Source organism: Zootermopsis nevadensis, unplaced genomic scaffold (assembly GCF_977971745.1).
Source record: "Zootermopsis nevadensis isolate Lab colony 2312 unplaced genomic scaffold, Znev_1.0 Znev_ptg000016l, whole genome shotgun sequence".
Taxonomy (NCBI): domain Eukaryota; kingdom Metazoa; phylum Arthropoda; class Insecta; order Blattodea; family Termopsidae; genus Zootermopsis; species Zootermopsis nevadensis.
Window position 1 is genome coordinate 12,014,036 of NW_028259148.1, and position 26,855 is coordinate 12,040,890.

Genomic DNA, 26,855 nt, shown 5'->3' on the forward strand with positions numbered 1-26,855 from the left:
TTATTTAATTTATTTTAGATGTAGATTATATACTACGTATAACTTGAATTGTACACCAACAACTTTGGGGGTACAAAGTTGAAGAGAAATTATATCTGGGGGTACGCGAACAAAAAAGGTTGAATACCACTGATGTAAAACCAAATTTATTTCAAAGAACGTCAAGACTTAAGTTATATGAAACATGAGTGATGCAGATCATTCGGCCAAGAAAACCTTAAGAGGATTACCATGGCAACGGTATCAGACAGATAGTTATAGTCGCATAATCGTTATGATGTAACGTCGGAAACTTTAACAGCACCGTTACCATGGTAACTTACAACAGCAGTACACAGTTACGTGCTCATTATATCGCATGCGAATGTATCAAATCAAGTGTCTATTCCAAGGAAATATAAAATGTATTCATTTATTTACTGGCTGAAAATAGTTGCATCCTGTAGTATGTCGTTAAAATTTTGTTTCCGCGGATCGATGTCAGTTTCTGTTTCACTACGTTTCCGTCCAAATTTCTGTGGCATAAAGGATGATAATAAATGCTGAAAGTTGATTAGTTCCTATGGTTTTTAAACCCCCCGCCCCACTGATGGCACCTTGGACACATTCAGCATTTTGTAGCGCGCGTGTCGCATTACGTATCGTTGCTGTTTTATTAAGGAAACAGTTGGCAGACTTTTCCCGTCTGATCTCCAAGAGCCTGAAAATTAAAGTATATAAAACGATAATTTTGCCTGTTTTTTGTATGGGTGCGAAACATGGTCTCTCACTCAGAGGGAGGAACACAGATTGCAGGTGTTTGAGGAGGATATTTGGGCCTAGGAGACAAGTCGATGTGGTCTGGAGAAAACTGCATAAAGATGAGCTTAAAAATTTGTACTCCTCCCCTGATATTGTCAGGGTGATCAAGTCGAGAAGAATGAGATGGGCTGGGCATGTAGAGCGCATGGATGGGACAAGAGGTGTGCACCGGGTATTGGTTGGGAAGCCTGAGGGGAAGAGGCAGCTGGGGAGACCTAGACGTAGATGGGAGGATAGTATCAAGCGTGATCTATGGGAGATAGGAGTTGAAGGAGACTGGATTTTGTTGGCCCAGGACAGGGTCCGGTGGAGGGCTTTGGTTACTTCGGTGATGAACATTCGGGTTCCGTAAGCCATCGTAGCAGTGAAATGAATAATATGGAGTTAGTTGAGTAAACGAAAAAGCACATTTTAATAGCAATAAAAATGTACAAAGTAGGGTATTTAAATTTTTGCTGCACTCTTGGAAGGTTTCTACGGCAGAGAACCACTGCTCTAGAGCAGTGGTAATCAACCTTTTTTGTTCGCGTACCCCCAGATATAATTTCACTTCAACTTTGTACCCCCAAAATTGGTGTATACTTCAAATTATACATAGTATATAATCTACATTTAAAATAAATTAAATAAATTACATTACTGATTAATCAGTGTTTATCATAAAATAATATATTTTTTTAAATTTCACGTACCCCCCAAGATGTCTTCGCGTACCCCCGGGGGTACGCGTACCCCAGATTGAATACCACTGCTCTAGAGGCCAAAATGGAGACTTGCAAACAGTCGACCGGCTCACAGTTTATTTTTAAATAAAAACATCGTTATACGCCTGTCCCATTAACATTGTTATAAAGAGCTTGTTTTTTATTTAATTTTCGTAAGAATGTACAAGATTTTCAGTCTGAAGAATAATTAATCCTTTGCGGTCCTGTGTCGGACCGAGTCCATGTATTTTACGAAATTTTTTACGTGATCTGGAGTCAAACTGAGGCTGGCAAACTGTCGTCATATCATTCAAGCCTTCTTTTTCCCACTAGTTCTATCCTAGTTTTCCTGGTAAGACTTTGTGAACCTTATTTATTCTGACACGTGTCTAAAAAAGCCAGGACTTCATACCAAGTGTTTTGTTATACATCACATAGTGAAGGAATACCATCGGGTGTGTAGATGCCATATTTACTTGCAACAGAAGTATTTTATATCTGATAAAGTTATAAAAAAATATCCTATCTTAATAGTAGGAGATTATATTTTTTTAAATTATTTTTGGCGCATTGAACAATCAACCACTGATTCATATTTATTCATCTTCTTATCAAGCATTCTTTATGTGAAGTGGCTTCATCGTTTACACTTCGCGTTCTGTTTCAAATTTACTGTGCTGAACTTAGTCTTGAACTCTCGAACACAGTCAGGGCGAAAGAAAGCTTACTCAGAGAATAATGAAATCCAATGCTTATACATCGTATATCAGCATGCAATAAGATATGTTTAGACGTCGCCAAAGACTTATCTACCGACTTGGTCTTGATTTATTCTCTACCGAACGACGTAAACTTAAAAGCAAGATTAAACTACAAGTCTCTAAAGCGACAGTGGTACAGTCCGTGAAAAATATTTCACACCGTCAGTAATCAAACAAAAGGAACTGTCATCCTCTCAGAATATATTTTCGCCATATTTAGCAAAGTTTCTTCCTTTTTTTATGCAAGTCATAAAAGAAAATCGGTACTTGTGGGTTATCGGGACACATCGCTTTAAAAATAGGTTAAGTTAGGTTAGGTTAGTTGTCATTTATTGAAATAAAATATAATAACTTTCAAGTATATGTCATTTATCCACACACACTAACCTAACCTAACCTATTTTTTAAAGCGATGTGTCCCGATAACCCACAAGTACCAGAAAGTCAAACCAGTTCAATTTACGTAGCTTAGTGGCATTTAAATAGACCAGCAGAGAGCCCTAGTGGTATTTAAAAGGGACCACAAAAGGTTAATATATCTTGTGTTAAGTCACCATAAAAGTCTGTAAGTATAGATTTTCATTCAAACATATTCTTACACCTACGGCGTGAATAATTAATTTTCGAATTTTGCCGTGGTATTTGAGAATTTGACAAATTTGGGGTGCAACTAAGCTGAGGTGGAAGATGGGCCCAACCGATATTTTATATGGGTAAAATTCTGACTAATAGCTTTTAAACTAATCCCTGTAGATAATGCTGTACATAAAAATGTTCTTGAACTTAGGGGTTATGATATTCAACGATACGTATCAAATTTTTAGGCAAGAAATGATGATACATTAAGCAAGTGTCGAATTTCCCCGCAGTAACACTGATGGCAGTTTTGATGGTGTAGAAATAATATGCTTGGACACGCCCACCGAATGGAAGACGGCAGGCAGTCTGCCAAAACAGTAGAACGCCGTTGAACAAGACGACGACATTGTGGATAGTAGAAGACGTGAGGCCGAAACGGGACTTCCTGGTGATCTGAGTTCATGATTTGGTGGTGATGATTGTGCTAACGATGGTTACTGTGTATAAATGATGGGCCACGCTCTATGAAATCGCGCCTGGCTCGATGGCTTGTCGATTATTTTGTTGGATAAATGCGGGATCCGCCCCTCACACAGTGTTATGTTTCTGTAGGGTTCTATAGCCACAGCACTTGGATTTGTTGTTCTGTTATCCTGGGGCTTTCGTCGTGTATTAGACTGGATAGAACCCAGAGCTTTCTGATTCACAAGAATATGTGAGGCGATTAATTTAGCCACATTAACAAGCTGCTGATTGTGTTAAAACAGAAAAATTACGAACTTCACGTGTGAGTGAAGTTTTATACTATAGTCGGCGCAGTGGTTTTTGGCCGGTGGAATTTTCAAGGGGAAGGCTAGGAGCGAGTCTCGGACTGAACGCCCAAACAAAAGAAATGCACTGACCGTGCCACCTCAGGTACACGGACTAGGCCCGTCCGCCAGCTCCGCTAGCTTCTCCACCGGCCAAAAACTACTGCGCCGACTATAGCTGCAGTGTAAAATTATTTCTAGTAAACGGTTTAATTTCAAAGTCCTTCATATTCTTGCAGTTGCCCGAGAGTTTAATTTCCGGAAGCATGTATAAATTCAGGTTTTATCAGTATGCTTACCTTCGAAACTTGGGCCAGTAATATGCCATAAATGTCATGACAGAATGTCGATATCGGCCTAATTAAGGTTGACTTGTTTTGAACAGTTTTTTTTTTTATTTTGAAACTTTTGCTATTTGAGACTTCCGTTCCATTCACAGAATGCTAATTTTGAACAGCTGTTGGGCACAGCAGTTCGTGTATAGTTATAGTTAAGATTAAAATCTGTTATTATTATACACGTTAGTTTGTGTTCCCAGTTTGTATTTGCGTTCACAGGCGTAAAAGTTATCAGTAATTACGCTGGTTGGTAAAATGTTCATTTCGGAAGTACTTCTACCATTAGCCTGCTTTTAGAACTGCTTCTAATATGGGAGACGAAATTTTTTGAAATGACAGGCATGGGAAAGGAATATGGAAACAGGAGGGAAAGAGACAAAAGATATGAAACGGATAGCAGAATGGAAAAAGGGAGTACGAATGAAGATTCGAAAGAAAACATACTCCTTCAATTTCAGCTAGTTTTTCCTGCTGGAGTACTATTCTACCAACCTTTTTTTGTTCGCGTACCCCCAGATATAATTTCTCTTCAACTTTGTACCCCCAAAATTGTTGGTGTATAATTCAAGTTATACGTAGTATATAATCTACATCTAAAATAAATTAAATAAATTACATTACTGATTATTCAGTGTTTATCATAAAATAATATTTTTTTTTTAAATTTCACATACCCCTAAGATGTCTTGGCGTACTCCCAGATATAATTTCTCTTCAACTTTGTACCCCCAAAGTTGTTGGTGTATAATTCAAGTTATAAACAGTATAAAATCTTCATCTAAAATAAATTAAGTAAATTACATTACTGATTATTCAGTGTTTATCATAAAATAATATTTTTTTTAATTTCACGTACCCCCTAAGATGTCTTCGCGTACCCCCGGGGGTACGCGTACGCCAGGTTGAATACCACTACTATACTGTACTGTGCTACACAACGCTGCCGGGCCGTGACGATTACCACTGACCCCATCTAGTGCTAAGATTATGAACGAGTAGGAGCCTTACCTTCTCTCCTCTCCAAGCGCCTGCATGGCGTGTAATGGGAGTTCGAAAAAGACATTTCTTACCTTTCATCATCGACAGATTCAGCCAAAATGTATAATGTTCTGTTTTCATATCCCTGCATTTTCGTGGGGCAAGTATTTTTCTTTTTAGATAAATGTGTGTGCCCATGTACTCTCTTTTCGTAAGACTACGTTTTGTGGCGTTATCTGTCTTTGATAAATCAGGGTGTGCCACGGGTGAGAAAGGTTGCGGAACACCACCATACCATACTACATTATACCATGCCATTCTGCACTACACTACGCTACAGTACAGTACTACCTTTCCTTCTGTGTTTCGCTCGTCAGCCATTTTTATTTCGTGATGATGAACATTCATTAATTCGTTTGTTTTCAGCATAAGTGATTTCGAATTCTTTTCAAGCGTATTATTCCTAGCCATGGCTGTACGCGAATTAGTATAACGGAACTCGCAGAGCCTCGTTGTGGTTGTTGTAGATGAAAATTGTTCATGGACTTGTTGATATGAATGGTTAAAAACACGTGACAGGTCATAATCTTGATTTTAGAATGAAACTACTCTTTGAAAGTAAAGAATTGTTAGAGATGCATCAAAGCCGTTGAATGTAATAGAACGTTACAAACTCATTGTATGTTGTAATTTCTAAACCGACGTGGCTCTGAGGTATAGTCGGCGCAGTAGTTTTTGGCCAGTGGAATTTTCAAGGGGAAGGCTAGGAGCGAGTCTCGGACTGAACGCCCAAACAAAAGAAATACACTGACCGTATTTTTTTTATACCACCTCAGATACACAGAGTAGGCCCGTCCGCCAGCTGCGCTAGCTTCTCCACCGGCCAAAAACTAATGCGCCGACTTTAACTGCATCGCGCATGGCCGTCATCAAACTTGGTAGTTTCTCAGCTGGCCAGTAATTGAAGCAGCCACCGCCGTGAGAACCACAAATTTAATATGGGTGTTTACTGTTTACCCGTACCCTGATGCAGTCGTCTTGATATCGTACGTGACGATCCTCATTGTGTACTTCGTCATATTTTGACAAAATATCCACCTCGGCATTTATTTTGCCCTGAATGATGCTAAAGAAAGAAAGGTGGACGTTTGGACGGAACGACAAAGAAATAAATACAAAGATTTGCATGTTGTCCCATGTTTATCCCAATTATAGTGAGTCCTAGGACGAAGATAACCAGCAGAACTAGACAGACTGGTCTCTGTTGTTCCTGTCTTAGAAAGCCCGTGTTGAGAGTGGAATTTATAGGCCTCGGGCATCTGGCTTCTATGCAAGTCTTATGAGGCGAAGCGTTAGCAAAGAGCTCGAGATTGGGATATCAGCGTATTTATTCAGTGTGATATTTCTGTGGCTTCAGTTCTAGGTAGCTAACAACTGGCCCTAAATGCTGTTTTATGACACTCGCACTTTGCAAAGTTCATGCTACTAGAGGCTAGCCCACATTCATGATTCATTCCTTAGTATCGATAGTACTAATATGGCGCAATGCGACCTTGTGATGGTAGCGCCACTTAATACGGGGCTCTGAAGTTTGTATGTTATGGATATCAAAAAATACTCATTCTCACAGTTTGTTTCTAGAATATGTAACGTGTTGGTCAGATGGCATTCATTTTGTCCTTTCAGTTTGATGCCAATGGCAATAACTGATAATCTGGAGATAATTATACGTGAAACTTCGTTTGGATGTAGGTGGTATATGTACAACTTAATTTGTCATTGCTGTGAAACTTTGGTTTATTATATTTTTTGGTGTTTAATATAGTCAGAATAACTTCTAGTGCTTATTTGTCATTGCCCTAAGGATCTCCTTCCTGATGTCAAGAAATAATGATAAAACTGTATATTAAAATATATTTTTATTTTAATTAAGTCGCATAAGAGTTAAAATGCTGGAATGATTATAAAAATATTTTGTAAACTGCTCTTAACACAGTTTGGTGCATCTCAGTGTACTAAAAAGATTTTAAAAACATTTTTTTTATCACTTTAACACTGTAACTTTTAAGTGACTGTACTAAAATAAAAGAATGTTTTAATATAGTTCTGTCATTATTTCTGGACGTTAGGGAGGAAATCCTCAGTGCAATGACGTTGCAGTAGGGTCTTGAACCTGACAATGACCAAGTTGATTCGAAACATGTCATTCAAGTGAACAGACAGTGAACAGACAGTGAACAAAGTATGTAAAAAGTGACATACAGAAAAACCAAGAATTCAGCGTAACACACCAGGATGGTACATTACAGACTTGCATGTACCGGAAGATGATGTAATTATCAAATTTGTATAAAAAAAACCAAGTCATAGCACTGTAACAATTGAATATCCTTACCAGAATTTTAGTAAACTACTTTAGTTTTGAGATTCAGGCTCTGATGGTAGCTTGTATGAAGATCGCTGTCTTCTGGGATGTTGCGCCATAGAAATTAACTGATATTTCAGAAATGCTTGCTACTGAAATGTTAGTTAGTTTCTATGAGACTGAGATGGCAGCGTCTTAGAAAGAAGAAGGGAAATAAGAATATTGTCTTCAATTTTGTAACATTATATAAATAAAATTAACAGTAGTAGCTGTAATGAGGTGTAATTTATGAATTTTTAATCCAAGTCTTTTAATGTGTGAAGGGTGAAATGTTTTTTTTTAACTTTTCAGATTTAATCCACTGTACAAATGAGCCAAATGTGTCGATTCCACAATTGGCTAATCTACTTATTGAGAGATCACAGAACACAAACTGGGTGGTTGTCTTCAAAGCTCTAATTACAGTTCATCATATGCTGTGTTATGGTAATGAAGTAAGTATTTCTTGCTGCATACGTAGATTTTAGGTGTGGTTGAAATTTGCGTTAAGAGTTCCTTCCTAAAACATGATTTACTTATGCACTTTTGTTTGCTGTAGATTTCAGATAACTTGAGATATGGTTTGTATTAACACCTATTTTCTTTTTTTCTTCATTTATGGATTATTTCTTATTAATTTTATATTGTTTCATGAGTACAGTATAATAAATGTCAGAGATTAGGTGTCTGTAATTTCATTACAACATGTTTTGAAATCACTGTCATCTTTTACTACATTCCTTCAAATATTTTACTTTAATTGCATTACTATCTTATGCTGATTGACTGTATTATATACCATGACATTATTTGTCAGTGACTTATAATTGTCATGTTGTAGATTAATTAGCACACAAGGGAGAAATGAAGAATGTATCAGAATTTTAATAGGAGAACCTGAAAGGAGGTGATCACTTGGAAGACTAAGCAGAAATGGCAGGATGATCATATTGCGAATGTATGGAATTCCTTGCTTTTCTCCTGTTATTAACTTCACATGACATTATTTCAATTTATACAGAATATCTTGGCTGGAAGTGTCAAGAAAGAAAGAATAAATCTGAGGAGATTTATGGTTTCATGAGGGTACAAAGTGCGTGAATGGTGACAGAACCCTTAAAGTTTACAATATTTTATATCCCTTGTTGCTTGTCAGGTGTTACAGTAATATTCAGTTTCTCACATCTATTTTCCAGCACATTATGGATGATCTGTGCTACTGCATTTGTGATGCTTTCTCTCTTCTTCTTCTTCTTCTTCTTCTTCTATGGCTCTCCGGTCTGTGTTCGGTCCATGGCCTCCTCAATTCTCCTCTTCCATTCGGAGTCCGTCTGTCCAAGGCTTTGATCGAGGTTTCGAAACATCTTCCTTTTTGTGGTGCAAGGTTGTTAGCCTTGCGACTAACCCCCAACCTGGAGGACCAGCTGTCTTAGTCTGACCTCTCCCCCTCGACCAATCTGGCTAGGGAGGCTACCGCCAACATAGCTCTTGGGGTCACTGAGGTACTCAATCCCCACCACCACGACAAGGTGCGGGTACCATTAAGTGGGGATGCTTTCTCTCACTTTCTTCAAATATTTCAGTCTTTGGTACACAACATTATCATGAATTCCCACAAAAAAAGTGTAGTGGGTTGAGGTCTGCTGACCTGGGAGACCACCAACTTTCAGTCCACCAGATGGGAAGTATTCATTTCAAGAAAGTGTATGGATTACTGGGTTTTGGAATTTGTCTGATAATCCAGATTGTAATATGCCATTGACAGAACTCTGTGGAACTCATTGTGATGATATGAGGATGTACCATCATGTTTAAATGTTGATCCATGGTGAATTGGTCCAACAGCAGAATTCTCAATCATGACCAGGTTCACGTTTCCAGTCACTGTTGCCTTATGGAAGAAGTGATCAATGACATGGTCTTTCATCAGTCTACATCTAACATTCATTTTCATTGTGTCTGTTTCATGTTCTAGCACAGTATGAGAGTTCTTATGCTCCCATATGTGGCAGCTGTGCTTTTTGGCTTTACGTCACAAGTGAGGTTGCCTTGGCTGAGAAGCCGACAATATCCAGATAAAATTGTTCCTATCAGTGCATGAGAGCATCTCAGATTTGGCCCTGAGTTGATGATAAGTTGACATGATGTGCTGATATAATTGGATCTTGTATGCATGTGGCCATTGTCACATAAAGTTGAATGGCGAAGTTGCAATTCCAAAATCACCGTTCTGATTGATTTGCATGGGCTACTGATGGTTGCAGTTTGCATATGTTCAGCTATCTCATGTATGACCCACCTCACATATTTTGCAATCTGTGGCACTAGAGTTTCCATTTCTGTCAGTGGTCTGTCTCACAGCAGAATTTATTTATGCATGGATGCATCTAGATTGAAATCATGTTGGGCACGACATTGCGCATAACGGATTCAGTTCCTCTGAACACAACATGCTGTGCACCTTTCACCGTAGCTTACTCATGCTGCATTGTATAGTTTCTCCTGCCCAACAAGTTGCATTGCCTCAATTCCTGTGCCTGTTTTTCTGAACATGCATGAAAATGTAGGTGGCATTGTGAATATGGATTAATGACTTAGAGCAGTGGTCCCCATGGGCGCCATGGCTTTTTTTGGGTGCCTGCGTTGTTAACGGAAAGAGGTTATACTGAATAATGAAGGCTGTTCAACCATCCACAGATCTCGACTTACTGATGCCCATCTTGACGATCGTTTGCGAGCAGCAATGTCATCCTACACTCCCAAATTTGAAAAACTGGCCGATGAAATGCAGCGCCAAACATCACACTAACTTCCCACTTGAGTAATAAATAATTGTACTTATAAAAGTACGTATTTTTGATTGCATTGTTTCTTGTATCATTAAACGTCCTGTTGTTTTGCGTATTATTTGGTGTCCATATCTAATTTGTCCAGAGAAAAGAAAATTTGGCTTTGTTAATTGGTTGGTGCCCGCCACGATCACATAAACTCTCAAATGTGCCCGTAGGCACAAAAAAGTTGGGGACCACTGACTTAGAGAGTCTATGCATTATTTGTGACTTGTTCCTTGAAGATATCTCTTTACTGTGAAATGGGGAACATTTATTTGTTGGTACCAGTAGCCTGAACACATTGTGGACACACTTTTGTTAGCTGCGTATATTTCGTTTTCAGTGTTTGAGCAGTTCCAGACCATGAAACCACTGTGAGCAACTTCTTCTTTTTCTGAAGTTTATGAATTCTTATAACTTTAATTTGCAGCTCCTGTTCGCTGATGTGAATAAGGTATTTTATGAAGAATATGGGCTGAATTTTTATACCAAGTGTCACCGCTGCATGCTTGAATGATATGATGAAAAATGAAAGTCTTTAAGTTCTTGTTTTTATTTTTCTTGCAGCGGTTTACACAGTACTTAGCCTCAAGCAACAGCACTTTTCAACTGAGCAACTTTCTAGACAAGAGCGGAGTACAAGGTATGTTTAAAAGAATTATTTTGTATTTTGTGAGTGTTAAAAATGTAGTTTATCTTGACCCCCTTGTAATGTAACTCCACAGGAGGGTACTTAAGAAGTTTTTTTTGTATGTGTGGTTGGGGTAGTGGATTGTGGTGTATTGGTATATGAATATACATCAGCAATATAATGTAGCATTTAATAAAGGCTTGTGTCAAGAATAAGTAAAAGAGATAATGTGTTATCGTTAAAACTAAACAGTGCTAGAACCGTTTGCATTATGTAATGAAGTTGGTTGTCATGTTTTTTTATATTTGTTAAAAGATTACCTCATTTTTATTGATTATAATATAAATAAAACTTGTTAATTATTTGTGTTATATATACACACACATTGTTTATATTGTTTTATCCTAGTTTAAATTAATAATGTTCTGAATTTTGAAACTGAGTTCTTTGTTTCTCTTACACCATATGCATTAGGTACCCGTGTTGGTGAGTACTTGATAATAGAATGTGTGTCAGTAATTTTTCTCATCTCTATATGGCATGAACCTAACTCCAGCATCTAACATTTAAGTATTTATAGTTATTTTTCTTGAATGAAAAATGCATGCTTATAGTTTCCATAGGGAATGATGAGAACAAATGTAGTATCTCGTAGTCGTAGCTGCTGTCATCAAATTAGAGTGCTACTTGCTCATAGTGTTGTAATGGATTGGCATATTGTAATTGCATGTATTTGCAGACTATGAAGACTGATACTTGGGTAAACATTAATTCCAAAATACTGCTAATATGTATAAAAAAAGTTACTATAATCACAGAATACCGCCACGGTGGTCTAGCGGTTAGAACGCTGGCCTTGTAATCCTGGGGTCTCGGGTTCGATTCCCGGCGGTGCCCGAATTTATAACTTGTGTTGGGCAAGGCCGTGGTCTAGGCAACACGGAGTTTTCCTCCGTGGCATCCCAACAATTACTCCATTCACACACAGAAGAAGGCAATGGCAAACCACTTCTGGATCATCTGCCAAGAACGTATATGAACAGGTCCCAGTCCGAGAAAAGGATGGAAGGATCCTGTTCATATGGACCTGTCGTCTGACAGAACACTGAAAATAAAAAAAAAATCACAGAATAACTATAGTTTAGAAATACATGTGTAAACCTGATAACCTGCTTACATGACACAATGTAGTGAGTGGAATTAGTCTACTATATGTAGTATTTCTAAAAAAATTTGTAAATAACTTGAATAACTTTGTGTTAAGATTTAAGCTTTGCTTGATTTCTGATTTGTTCATACGAAAGGCAAGTGGATTTATAGGGCAGGAAGTATCCTCCTGTCCACATGTTTGATTTCTAAAGCTAATTTATTTCAGCTAAATGTAGGGTTAATGAGGAATGTTTACAGAATTTTAGTCAAAGCCTAAGAGTGGTATTCATTTGGGAGACATAGCATAATTGCAAGTATATTATTAAATGGAAATGGAAGTAGAATGGGAGGATATGGACTGAATTTGTCTGCCTTAGGCTAGGGAGCTGTGGCAGGCTGTTATGAACACAGCAATCAACCTCTTGATTTTATGTCAGCGTGATCCTAAGCATTTTTTTGTAACATAAATAAAGGAATATTTTTAGTGATGGAAAAGGTGCGTTCCGTGGTTCGGGTGAGTTGCCTGTTGTACGTAGATCTTCAGGCTTGGATGTGCAGAACTTTCCTGTTATAGTTTGGATGCCAGTTATTATCAGAAATGTGGTGAGATGCACCATCATTAAGTAGTTGTCTTATTTCTCTGATGGATTTCTATCTGCTTTGTATCTAGAGTATAATGTAACTGAAAACTGGAAGATTATTTAAAATTAATACCCCTAGGATATTTACTGAGATGTTAAGAATGTTCCCTACTGTTTCCTGTACTTGTGAAGTGTGTTATGCTCGGCAGAAGTGTAATCACTTATAGAGGTGTCCCAACACATACTTGCCAAGTTTCAGGAGTATATTCTGCATGTTATTTGAGGCATAGAATATTCTCTGAAGTTTTCGAAAAAAATAATTTGATTTATCATGATCATTGAGATAAGTGGTAGTGTAGTTTAGCATACTTGCACCATTGTAATTTATTTATTTTCAATCTCATTGTTGTATTTGGTGGAATTGTTTCTCAATGTGCACAGTAGTTAATGCCTTTTACATTTGTACATGAAGAGTTCATGAGTAATATGTATTTTGTATATGGACTTTGTAATGTAAATGGTGGTAGTAGTAGGATGGCGACAGTTTTTCCAGAAGTATATATCGTTTTGCAATATACACAGAATTTTGGAAGAGACTGATTTCTTTCCATGAGCAAATGGTGATTATAGCAGCATTGTTATGACAGGGAAGGTGAAGATGGCTGTCGTCTGGGGTGTTGTGTCATGTAGTCTGGTAGAAGTTTACCAGCATTTCAAAGTTGCCTGCTGCTTCCATCATCAGAGTGATGAGATCACAGCATGTGTGTTAAGATTAGGATTAATGTCATCTTTTATCTGTGTATTAGGAAAGACTATGCTGAAAGGTTGTACCTTTGTACTTATGAAGCTGAAACATGTTAAACCCTTTTTTTCCACATTCTGATTCAGTATGCATGTTTGAATACTGCATTCCTGTAGCTAAGATTTATCCTCACTTCAGTGTATATTATTAAAATACAAATGTAAAGTGCCGCTTATTTAGGGCTCAGTTATCCATGGTCTCAGATTCTCTCTAATTTGTAATTATATTTTTCTTAAACTTTTAAAAAAATCATAAGTTTCTATATTCCTAACATGGATGATGATAATTCTAATAAAATATAATTTTCATTAACCATATTTTTTTATTATCTGGGCCCTCCAATTACCACAGACGGTTGGTGCTCTGCTGTATTTTGTCCCTGAGAATGAAAACGTTGCATGCTAATGAGCTTTATAATTTGTACTCTTCATCAGATATAAAATGGAATGAGATGGGTAGGATATGTAGCACACATGGGGAGGTGATAAATTAGTTCAGCATTTCATTTGGAAAGCCTGAAGGGAATAAACCACTTGGAAGAAAAAGGCACAGATGGAAGGAGATTATTACAGTGGATTTTAAACAAATTGGATGTAGGGTATACTAGATAGGGACCAGTAGCAGGCTCTTGTGAACACAGTAGTGAACAACAGATTCCAGAAAAGGTGGGGAATTTCATGATTGTTAGCTTCTCAGAAAGTACCCCATGGTGGTAATTTTGTCAGTTGTATGACTCAATGGAAGAAGTTAACTGTGAGCGAAATGGGATGTGCTGAGACTGGAAACTAATCACAGATTAATACCTGAATATGAAGGTAATGTTCTTATGTTATGTAATATTATAGATGAAGATATCCGTCTTCTGGGTTATTGCGCTGTGTAGTCTGGTCGATGTTAACCAACGTTTCAGAGGTCATACTGCCTCAGTCATCAGGGCAATGAGTTGTTTCAGAGTTCGATAAACTTCTACCAGACTGCACAGTGCAACAACCCAGAAGACAGCAATCTTCAGACTCACCGCTGTGAAAACCTCAAATCCTGTTTGATTTTGTCATGGGCAGTGCAGCCCCCCCCCCCCCCCCATTAAATGTGTCTTGGTTTAAGGTTTTCTTAATTTATTATTAATTTTTATAGTCTCATTCTTATTATCTTACTGCTCATTCCCCACTTCCCAGTTTTTCTCGGCAGTGTTAAAGTCTATTTTATGGATGGTCTTATTAATAAGAAGCTCCAAAATTCTGAAACCAAAGTAAAATATCCGACTTTAGAGTACTGAATTGCTGATGGGAAGACCCTGTGGTTGTCAGCTAGAAGTGTGAGAGTGTCTTTGCCACAAACATGTTTTGAGAATACATATCTTTGTGACACTGAAGTCCACCAAAAGCATCGTTGAAGATGCTCCCACAACAGTATGGAGCACAAAGCACATTAGAATTTCACAAAGCTGCAAGCTCAGCGGTTTCTTCATTTCATGAGATTTCCAGTGGTTCCCATGAGGGTTGATTTGTAAAGTGATAACCGACGGTGTTCAGGGGCAGAGTCTGGGTTTTAGAATTAGTTCTTTATGATTGATGCTGAATAAGTTCAGCAGTTGTTAAGCTCAGAGAAATTACTAATTTTCAGGTGTTTGGACAAGGAAAATGCCAGGTAATTTCCTGTTTGAAACTTTCACAGCACACAAGTTTTATAAAATTGTTTCGGGCAATCAGCCATGTCAGTGTTGAGTTTAAAACCAACATTTCAGAGACCAGCTCTTTCTCTTAAACGTTGGTTTTTAACTCAGCATTGGCACGGTTGATCATCAAAGAGAATTTTATAACACCCTTTTCCCCCATTACATTCAATTTCTGACCAGGCATGAGAATTTTAATAAAACAAGTTAAACTAAATCGTGTGTTTATTACAACTACCTGATGTCAAAATGGGCACATAGGCCCACTTTTTTTATATATAAACTGTCTTCTTCTAAATTTATGCCGTGGTAGCTCAGCCATAAAGTGACGGGCTGCTTGAGATTTCAGGTTCTCGTGGTGACGAATATGAAGATGCTGTCTTCTGTGATGTTGCACTGTATAGTCCCCTGATGATGGTGGCAGTAAGCTTCTCTGAAACATCAGTCAGTATCTACCAGACTACATGGCACAACATCCCAGAAGGCAACCACCTTCACTGGCTACAGATTACACAGCCAGATTTCAAATCCCAGTAAGGATGTTAGGATACTCTGTTCACCATATCTGGAATGGTTCTGGGGCCCACTGAAACCCTGTTCAGAGGGTATCATATTTTCATTCCATGTGGATAAAGTGGCAAGACCATAAAGCTGAACTCTCATAACTGCGTAGATCCAGTGTTTGGTATTGCTCAGTCCCCGTTTATGTGGCATAATGTGAATTAAAAGTAAGCATTTGCCATTGTACAGTTTTCTATTTCTGATGTAGAAGTAGTCGTTGGATGTAATAGTGCCACAGCAAATGCAACAGGAAATTTTGTTTGTGGCATAAGAAATGATTTCAAGTTCCCAGGCTTGAATCTATGTTTGGAAAAGTCTCAAACAATAATTATACTTAACTTTTCTTCACATATTAGGGCAGTGAAATCCCAATTTATTGTTTCTCTTGCAGGCATTGGATTTGAAGACTAAAGCAAGGAAAACTTTGAACTGGAGGGAACTTAATACTGAAGTAGTGGGGATCAGCCTACAGAACAGTGGGGGAAAACACATGCTTCTCTCTATAAAGTTGTAGATATTAAGTGTGGAGTATGTCAGGTGAAGGGAAAATGTGAGAGGTTTGGCTTGGGCCAAGAAAATTATCTTGTCTGATTTGATTTTGAATTTGAACTCATTTTAGGGTCTAATGGTAGGCTGCTGTGAACATGATAATGCACCTTCAGGTTCCACAAAAATTACCTGTTTGGAATTATTTAATAAGCATCAGCTTCTCAAGGTGGATTCTTTGTCATGGATTTGACGTCGTGCAACAGGTCATGTTTCCTCAGCTTACAATGTGCATAGCAGTCTGGTGGCACAGGAACTGTATTTGTACCCAGTAGTTTTCTATTTTATTTTGTAATACAATGCACACAAACTTGTCATTTGTGAAGAGAAACATTTAAAAATTATTTTTTCTTTCAGGTTATGATATGTCACCGTTTATTAGACGATATGCCAAATACTTGAATGAGAAAGCATTATCTTACAGGACTGTGGCTTTTGACTTTTGCAAAGTTAAAAGGGGGTAAGGAAATTATTTGTTACTTAAGAATTACAATTAGTAATAAATAGAAAATAGTACCAAATATCTCAAAAAATAATTAAATTGTGATAGGAGCGAGCAATGCTTTTGGCTGCATGTAGTAAATGGTCATGGTTGAACACAGGAACCATAATCTAGAGCTACGTGACTTGCAACTGCTGTATTAGTGACAATGCCATATTTATCAAGAGTGATAACAGCAGGTATTGGATATTATATAATGTGATATAAAGTGCTGAATATACCAGGAGCAAAATGGCGCACATATATTCAAAAACAGGAAAGGCCTGATATTGCAAGTACAGAATGTCCTTACATACTATATTTACCCAAAATGTAGTTACTGGCCATACTGAAAACAAAATTTATTTATTCACTATGTCTACATTTGTTTGAAATTTGGGGTGGTGTTTTCTTCATCACATTATTGTTTTGAGATATGCTGGATGTTTTTACTTCTAATTTATTTTGAAGGTTAGAACCTGTTGGCCATCATGATCTGGTGTCATTTGTTAAAATGGCCTCTCCTATCTATGGGAAGGAGGTAGTGTTCATATTGCCTTCTAATATGAATATTGGATGTTTTTAAATTTCCGATCTGAGGAGTTGTTGTTGTTGCTTCTTGGCTCTACAACACAGTTGTCAGTTTTCGCCACCTCCTTTACGGAGGTTTCTTGGCCTTTGAAGTGTGCATGTATGAGTAGTGAGTGACCATCCCACTGACTCTTGCACAATTTATACTCTATCCTGATTTGACTGCCAGAGCCATCTAGCAATGAATCAGGAGACTTGGGTGAGAAATGGTCACTGAATTTTGCTTACAAAACATCTTGCTCATGCCCGTAAGGTTCTTTTACGTGCCTTAAATCTAAGACGTGGGATCGCCGGCTTTACTTCCCCTCCGAAGGAAGTTGTGCTACGGATTTTTATCACCCTAAAAAGTCCTTTTACCTCAGCCGGGTTTGAACCTCCGAACCTTGGGTTCAGTGGCAAGTACGCTAACCACTAGTCCACGATCTGTGGAGTAGTCATTTATATATAAACACTCAGTTTTTCCATAATTTGCTATTAAATTGTTGCTATTCAAAAGTTTCTCTGTTGTTTAATTCCACATTGATAATGTTCTTCTCATTGTAGTTCTGGATCTTGTTCATATCATGATGTTTACCAGAACAACATATTATCCTCTATCCCTTCATTAATTTTTGTGGGATGCTCATTGTTAGGGCACATGTTTATTCAAGTTTACAGGTAAACTGATTTTAGACTTTTTACATACGCAGTGAGGTACACAAATTCATTAGGGGATTACACACAATGAAACAGTTTTTTGATTCCAAGATTACAGGCATTAAGTTTGTTCTGGTCGGACTTCTCTGCTTGCTTCAAGGTATTGACTGCATTTTTACACTACAAGTTAACATACAGAATGTATTTTTATTTTAGAAAGGAAGTTGGAACACTGAGGACAATGAATGCAGAGAAACTGCTTAAGACACTACCAGTATTACAGAGTCAGCTGGATGCACTCCTAGAATTTGACTGTACGGCCAACGATCTGATAAATGGAGTCATTAACATGGCATTCATGTTGTTGTTTCGGGACCTTATTAGGCTTTTCGCTGGTTATAATGATGGCATCATCAATTTGCTAGGTAAGACTAGTTGCTCCAGTAACAGATGATATATTTCAGCACTTCCCTAAAACAGAAATCTTATAAATTATGTATTTAAAAGTGAATATTGCTTGTTACTTCAGAAACTTAATGCATTTGATTTGAACAGTAGTCATTTAATTTGTATTAAGTGGTTCAGAGAAGTTATATATTGTTCTTTGTAGAAAAATACTTCGACATGAACAAGAAGCAGTGTCGAGATGCCCTGGATCTATACAAGAAATTCCTAATTCGAATGGACAGAGTAGCAGAATTCTTGAAAGTCGCAGAGGTATGTCTTCATAAAGTAACAGTGTATTTGCTTGCTTGTTTTCTTCTTCTTCTTCTTCTTCTTCTGAGGTTGAACATTTAAAAAAATAACATTTGTGGAAAGAATTGCATGCCTTTAATATATTAATTGCTGCTTTAAGTAAGTGGGTTACTGATTCCTGGAGTCAATGATTTTTTTTTTTGTGAAATATAATACACCAAATAGTTACACTATTTCAGTTTTCTCCAAAAGGACCCAAAATATGACTCATGACTTACATGTCAGATGACAATGAATGTTGTAAGTTAACTTTTATATTTTGCATTTAATTTTCTTATTGTCAATTCATCATCTATTGTCGTCATAATAATCATCTAGACATTTTAGCTTTTGACTTTTGGAAGTCCATTTCCATCCCATTTTCAGTAAATATTTTAATCTGGTAGTGTCAGTCTGAATTTTGTCTCTCATAGTTGTAATATTGTGGTGAATAAAAAAGCTGGCTTTGTTCTGACACCAGTAAAGTGCCACGTCAGAGATTGAAGTCCAGAACAGTATGGTATAGCTAGCGTTTTTAATGTTGCCTAGTATTCAAGAGCTATGCCACGGTGGTCTAGCGGTCAGAACGCTGGCCTTGTAATCCTGGGGTCCCGGGTTCAATTCCCGGTGGTGCCCGAATTTATAACTTGTGTTGGGCAAGGCCATGGTTTAGGTAACACGGAGTTTTCCTCCGTGGTCTTCCCCGGTTTCTCTGTGGCATTCCAACAATTACTCCACTCACACACAGAAGAAGGCAATGGCAAACCACTTCTGGATCATCTGCCAAGAACGTATATATGTATGAGCAGGTCCCTGACAACCTGAAGAGGATGGGAGGATCCTGTTCATAATATATGGACCTGTCATCAGACAGAACACTACAAATAAAAAAAATAAAGTATTCAAGAAAGAACATGTTTTGGAAACTGGATTATGAGGAACATATTTCTTCTTGGGCTACCTGCTATGTCATGTGGTTGATAAGTGAAAGAACCAGCATTTCGAGAACCATCTTTATCCTTGTCCTCAGGTTATCACCTGACATGGCCCATGGCTTGAGAAGAATGTAATATACAAAAAAAATATTCATATCCGGAAGTACTGTCTGTTAAATTATCAATGTAACAAGGTGCTACTACTCTGTACTTATGATTCCAGTACTTTTGTATTAAATCTCTCAAAACATGCCCTTTCAAACTCTGAGGAAGCATTTGTTAGGAAGAGCCTCACTTTCTAACCTTGGGATGTAAATGGAAGGTCTATGATGGAAAAGTCAAAGTTATCAGTCCCTAATTCAACTAGAAATAAGTTTAAAGCCGCAAGATCTGTGAAACTCAAAGATATTAGAACACTGCAGGCAGATAAAAGCAATTTTCACCAAAGTGTTGGATTAATTTGAGTACAACAATAACTTGGTCACTCCTTTGAGACCAGTAGTGAGCTCTATAAGTTCCTGTGCTGAGTTACTTCATGAGATAAAGCGTCCCTCAGTTGGTAAGACAGAACTATTCCTAAAGAATTCAGAACACTTGAAGTCTGTTAAACATTTAGGTGTGGCATTTAAATTCTGGGGTCTACATGCATGTATGGATTTAATTGAAATTTAAACCATCTCAGAGTCCTGCATGTTACAAAATGTAGTATATATATTGCATTTTTAATCTAAAAACTCTGAATAATACAGTGCTGGAGCCATGCATAAATAACCAGGTAAATCAAGCAGAGTTACACAGAATTATAAATGAAAAGTTCATTAAAAAAATCCCTTCTCTAACTTACATCATCTGGAAAAGTCCAGACCAATCCAACATTCTTATGATGAATGTCATCAGATAGGCTCACATGAGGCCAGAATTTTTCAGATTGAAACAAACAGCAAATATAGGAAATGCAGTAATCCATCCCACATTGTACATTTGACTAGTCTGAGTCAGCATAGTATAGATTCTGCTCATCATAGGTCACGTTGTATGAAAGCCCAGTATGCCATGGTAGTTTAGTTATACTTACCTCCGTAATTTTTGTAGGTGGGTCCCATTTGCTTCCATAGAGGAAGCTACTGGTTGGTAGATATTTTATAATTGTATCAGTTCTTGTGGTGGACTAATTTTTTGTCATCTTTTGTGTCATAGTTTTTGGTCCTTATGGGTATTTCCACCATTTTAATGTAAATTTTCATATTATTGCCCTGACATTGATAACTTGACTGACTATACTTGTACAGTGATTGAGGTTAGTTATTTCTAATGCACCGATCTGGGTAGGTATTCTCCGCTATCATGTAAGGGTGGAAACAGATCCACTTTGCAGAATGTTGTGTTCTTTTTGGAATGCTATAGACCATGGAAAAAGTCCAGATATTCAGTCACTTATTTTAATACACCATCATCAAAACCCCCTTAAATTGATTAGTGTGGTGTATACTTATCAAAATATAATCAAACAATGTATGACTGTGCATTGTGCTATCTCTTCACTGATTGGCATTGTCAGTAATGAAATTAAATGAAGACTAATGAGTAATGTAAAATTGGAAATAATGCCTTTGGAAACTGTGCTTGAAACTTGAGAATATCTTGCCAGTGTTGTATTAACAGATAGTGCAGTAGGAAGATTTTATTTTTGTAACGCAGGGTGAATAGAGTATATTTCTACAGTTTTGTCACAGCACAAAACTAAAATCTGGAAGTTAAGATTTTTAAATTTTTAAAGTTGTGACATATTTTCTGTATTTTTATTGCTTTACATGCAGAATACAGTGTTTTGAAGAATAATATTTTATTTTTCAGAATGTTGGGATTGATAAAGGGGATATTCCAGACCTCACAAAGGTAATTATCATCTAAGTACTCCTGCTTAAGAAAAGCAGGGAGTTTTCTCTCTCTCTTTCTTTCTTAAAGCAACGTAGTGTCCAGTCGTATGTACCAACAGGACTGTACAATTTAAACTCTTACTGTTACATAAACCTCAGGTTTGCTCTTTCAGCCCTGTTTTACAGTGTTCTATAAGACTATCATAGTCACGTATTAGGCCACGTGACCTGTGTAGTTTTAGGCACCTCTTCAGTGATTTTCCCATATTTCACTTCACCCTAGTCATATATTGTTTACTTTGTTTTGGTATTTTGTTATTTATAGAAAACTTTTGAGTTAGATATTCTAGTCCTTTTCATTAAAATATATACAAACAAACATACATTACACAACAGTGTGTAATTATAGGTTCATAACCATTGAGTTACAGTAAAATATGTTGTGTTTGCTTACAGTTTTGTATACTAGAGCAGGGCGCTCCTTTCGGAGCTCCTAGGGGGCTTTGGTCAAGTTTGTAAAACGCAACCAATCTTGTGTAAGAACATAAACTAAACCAGCCAAATTGATGGTTTAAACAATTGACCAACCCCCCTTCTAGGGGGTTGGTTGCGTTTTGAAATCTTACGTAACACGCTAAACTTCGGGAGTCAAGTTTTTAAAACGCAACCAACCCCCCCTTCGGAAGGGTTAGTTTAGTGTCTCATTCAAGTGTTTTAACCCTTGAATAAGAAACTAAACTACCCCCCGAATGGTGGTTAAAATACTTGACCAACCCTCCTTCGGGGGTTTGGTCAAGTGTTTCGGGGGGTTAGTTTATGTCTCATTCAAGTGTTTTAACTCTTGAGTAAGGAACTATACTAAGCCCCCCAAATCGTGCATAAAACAACTGACCAACCCCTCTTCGAGGGGTTGGTCATTTGTTTAATACGCAACCGACCCTTCCCCCGGGGGAGTTGATTGCGTTTTAAAATCTTGAGTAAGACTCTAAACTAAGTCCCCCGAATGGGGGTCAAACACTTGAACAACCCACCTTTTGGGGAGGGTTGGTTGCGTTTTAAAATCTTGAGTAAGGCACTAAACTAACCCCCTTCGGGGGGTTAGTTTAGTTTCTTTTTGGTTGAATATTATTATTAGTATCAGATTACCTTTTTGGTGTTGGCAACGTCTTCTTTCACTTTCCTTCATTTCTTAAATAGTTTTATGTCGCTGTTCGGAGGCGATGTGCTGCTTCTGGAGCAGTGATAATGCGACTGGCTTGATAGTTTTTGATTTCTTTGTTGTGAAGCGTTATTTGTTTACTCGGCATTGTTGTGTTCCACAACAATGCCGATTTTGTTTATAGTTGACATTGTTGATGACGTCATTTTTTGACGACAACGACTAATCACAAATTTTTATAGTAGATATAATTTACTTTATCACTCATATTCTGTTTTGGGAAATCACTTAAACAAGATAGTTCCAATGAAGAAATTGAAATAATGGTTGTGCGTTTTTTAATATATTTTTTATTTACTTGTCACTAGGCAATGCCAATAAACTCAGTATTAACAAATGCCTTTTTGTCAACCTTCCCCCCCCCCCCCCAGAATAGGGTGTCTTATTTTGGGACAACTGGCATAATATAAATATAGTGACTTTATCGCTTCATAAATGAGTAGACATGAGTCTTGTAGCAAAATTGTTCATAGCTGACACTGAATCATGACGGGAAAAGAACTTTCTTTGTCGACCACCAGTGTTCAGGGTTGAAAGATTTTCTTAAATTGCTGTAAAATGCGTAATGTAACTTCTTGATCTTGGGCTTTCTTGATCAGGTGATGTAGCAAAGTTGTAGTATGATGAACACCAGTATAATGAATATATTGTTTATCCCCTACCAAGTACCATATAATGTTATGGAAATATATTTCACAACGTTGAATGTAGATGCAATTTTGGTGTCATGCAGTAAAACCTGTCCCCATTTTTTTTAAAATATGTTTTGTTTAATGAAATTTCTTTAAAGTGTCATTCAGAACATGTTAACCTTTTCCAAGTGAACCTTACGCTGGCAGTGCAAGCAGTGTTTCATAATTAAAAAAATACCAATGTTTCTTTCAGACAGTTACAAATATATTGCTGTCACAAGCATACAAATCTTTGCATGTGCTGTAATCTAGACATTGGTTTAGTTAACTATAAGACAAAGATATTCTGATGATAATCTTTTTAGGATTGAAGCACATGATGAAAATCTTTCAACTTTGTTTGGATTCCCATAGTATGCAATATGGTGCAGAATAATGAGACAAGTAATGTCAATATTGTGTAAGTTTTTTATTATGTGGATGAAAATCTTTAGTGATAGTGTTAATCAGATTGATGGCAATCAAGAATCTAATCACATACGTAGTACATCAGAAAGTGAAGAAAGTAAGCGATGAGCAAGTGGGTCCTGTGAAATTACAAATTAAATTCTCACGCCAGTTGGATCATATAAGACTTCACACATGAACAATACATATCATGATTTATATTACCAGCTTATGAAGGATAATTCCCATAAATGTGTAAATGCTGAGTAGGTACGTGTGCTTTTATGTTGTAATAGTGGTATGAACAATGGTTTTTACACTCACAAATATAACAAACATTCAATGTGTCACTTATTTGACGGACTTTGTAAGAACAGCAAATCTATAGTTATTAATTTTTTTATTGCCTTTCATTTTTATAAATATAGTGTAAGTCAACGAAAGTTCATTATACTGAGGTTTTACTCAGGTTTTACTCAGGTTACGTGACTGGTCAAGAAATTCTGTGCTGTAATTTAACCCAAAGATTCTAAACCAATTTTTGAAAAACCATATCCTGAAGTAGTTGTCTAGTTTGCCTGTCTAAGATTCATTTTAATATTCTCCCATCTGTATCAAAGTTACCCAAGTGCTTTCCTTCCTCGTGGGTTTTGAAGCCAAATTTGATATGTATTTATTGTTTATTCCGTGTGTGTTAGAAGTCTTGTTCTTCATTTAATCACCCTAACAATTAATATGTGAAGAGTAGCATGCACAGAATTGTCAGATACTTTTCAGAATTCTAGGCTACATTTGAAGTGATTGGTGGTGGTGTTTGCAGGCACCTAGTAGTCTCCTCGATGCCCTTGAGCAGCACCTAGCTTCTCTGGAAGGAAAGAAGGGATCTGCAGCTAACACACCAACTCAAACTGCCAGGTGAGATATTGTATGTATGAACCATCAACTACTATTTTGAGAGCAGTCATCATATTTTTGAAAACTGAAAAAACAAAAACAAAAAACATACATGTGGTATTCGGTTATAAAATTTAGTTCACAATCACAGACACAAATTATATGAGATTTGAGGTCTTCATGGTGGTGAGGATCATGATAGTTTTCTGGATTTTGGCACCGCGTAGACTTGTCAGTAGATACCAGCAGTTTGGAGAAATACACTCTCACCATCTTCAGGGCTGAAGAGGAGTGACTTTCATAAGGTTGGAGGAAGTGAAGGATGGCAGAGTGAGTGAGGATGAAGAATGGCCTGGAACTTTCTCTACCTGATTGGCCCACTCCCTCAGCCTTTCTTTCTAAATCTGTATAGATCCCTCCGCTTCCCAACATTGCCACTTTGGCACTGAAGATGGAGACGGTATGTTTCTCCAACATTGGTATATACTGATGAGTCTGCACAGTGCCAAAACCCAGAACATAATCATCACAAACTGCATAAAAGTTGAGAGACTTGGTGCTAAGTTGTACAGAATAAAATATGGATTATTTTGAAGTTCTATGGATGTTATGATAGCAGGTGTGTCATGGGTTCCACTCCTATGAAATGTTAATATGTATTTCTGAGATGAATGTAAGATTTTTTCTCACAGTTTAGAATTATAATGCAGTCTGATTTATAATCAAGAGCACCTTTCAAATCACACATTCTGAATGAAAACCTGGCACAGTTAGAGCTTAGCCTATGGCAAGTAGTTCATTGATTGCTGGCAGAGGAAGGTGGTAGAAAAATTTGTAAGTACGTTGTAAGTGAGCCTGTAAATACTTTTTTCTTCTCAGTCTGTTCCTCTTTCCACATGTGCTTTACTTGCTATCCTTATTTTTATTCCTACATAAAGTCTTTTCTTTGAATTCCTGTGCTTACTCATTCCTCAAAATCACTTCCCATGATAATCCTTATGCCATGTTATCTCTATGAGGCCGACCCATTGTAGAAGATTAAATTATAGAGGTTATTGTAGTGAGTAGGATAATTGTAATGATAAGTGCACACGGATATCCATCCATTCCTTACTAACGAGTTCTAAGTAACTGTTCCAGTCTTGTTTTTGATTAAGACTGTGTGCATCTTCTATCATACAGTTGCTGGAATGCCCATATTTGACATATGTAATATTATGATCATTTACTTTTTATTATTAAAAGTATTAAAATCTTTTTTCTTCATAGCCTTATTGTTTTAAGTGTATTCCAACCAAGTACATGGGTGCATATTAACTGAGTAGTGTGTATGTATTTGATCACATGTATTATGTTCCATGTAATATTAATGGAATACAGTATTCAGACTTCTTGCTAAAATCCATTCCAAATTGTACACCATAGACTGTCACATCACACATAATTTTTGTGTTTGGATATATTAATTGAATACAAATATTTTGGGGACAAATTTGTGCCTTTAATAAGGCTGATACTGTATGGAACATGAATTTTCTTGTGTTTGTGATTTTTCATGTCTAAAACTGAGCTAGATGAGATGACCATTTTAAATGTGCGCTGTGCACTTTTTCAGCCTTATTAATCTTTCTTTGTTCCAGTAATTCTTCCTAGATTTTGTAGAAAGTTCTGTTTTATTTAAAGGCTATTGTACCTGTTTGTGTTCTAAATTGTCAGATATAGTTCCTCATAAAGAATATTTCAATCCTGTTGGACAACCAGGCATGACTAAGCAAATTTTGATGGGTAAATAAAATTCTTTCCATCAAATACTGTAAGGAATCAATACATATTTTTGATTTCTCATAGTGTGTTGTATTATGTTGGAAAGTTATGTGCAAATTATATGATACCTTTTGGAGAAACTGTTGAATATATTTGTAATTAGCCGCAACACAGTGAGTAGTTGGCACTGAATAATCTTACTGTCTGAGCTGCATTTGCCATAATGGCACTGGGGGACCTACTCAAGCTGTAGTTTTTATCATAACAGTGGGATATTTTATTCTCTTGAGCTGAAGTTGCAGTCCTTTGTAACGAGCGTTTTAAAAGTTAAATAAACATGAATTACAAATATCTTCACTGAAAACTAAAATGTATGTTTAATATCCAACAGATTTTTGATGTAACATATTGCTGTAGTAGACCTATACAATAAAATCACTGCCTGGTGGATTACTCTAGTAATAATGTATCGACACAAAGAAATATGGTATTTGCAT

At 37.0% G+C, this 26,855-nt stretch overlaps 1 protein-coding gene across 6 annotated transcripts in view; it reads left to right on the forward strand.

The window, feature by feature from the left end:
• Nucleotides 1–26,855, forward strand: part of lap (phosphatidylinositol-binding clathrin assembly protein lap) — a 92,384-nt gene that overhangs the window by 30,173 nt on the left and 35,356 nt on the right. For 4 of the 6 annotated variants that reach the window (XM_022075420.2, XM_022075423.2, XM_022075421.2 and 1 more), the window contains exons 2-9: nucleotides 7,687–7,829; nucleotides 10,773–10,848; nucleotides 11,311–11,322; nucleotides 16,505–16,607; nucleotides 18,072–18,280; nucleotides 18,466–18,572; nucleotides 21,380–21,421; nucleotides 24,521–24,615. In XM_022075420.2, coding sequence (XP_021931112.1) covers nucleotides 7,687–7,829; nucleotides 10,773–10,848; nucleotides 11,311–11,322; nucleotides 16,505–16,607; nucleotides 18,072–18,280; nucleotides 18,466–18,572; nucleotides 21,380–21,421; nucleotides 24,521–24,615 — 787 coding nt within the window. Of the gene's footprint in view, nucleotides 1–7,686; nucleotides 7,830–10,772; nucleotides 10,849–11,310; nucleotides 11,323–15,435; nucleotides 15,574–16,504; nucleotides 16,608–18,071; nucleotides 18,281–18,465; nucleotides 18,573–21,379; nucleotides 21,422–24,520; nucleotides 24,616–26,855 lie in introns of those variants that run through there. The other 2 variants (XM_022075422.2, XM_087349671.1) reach the window with 2 other exon arrangements.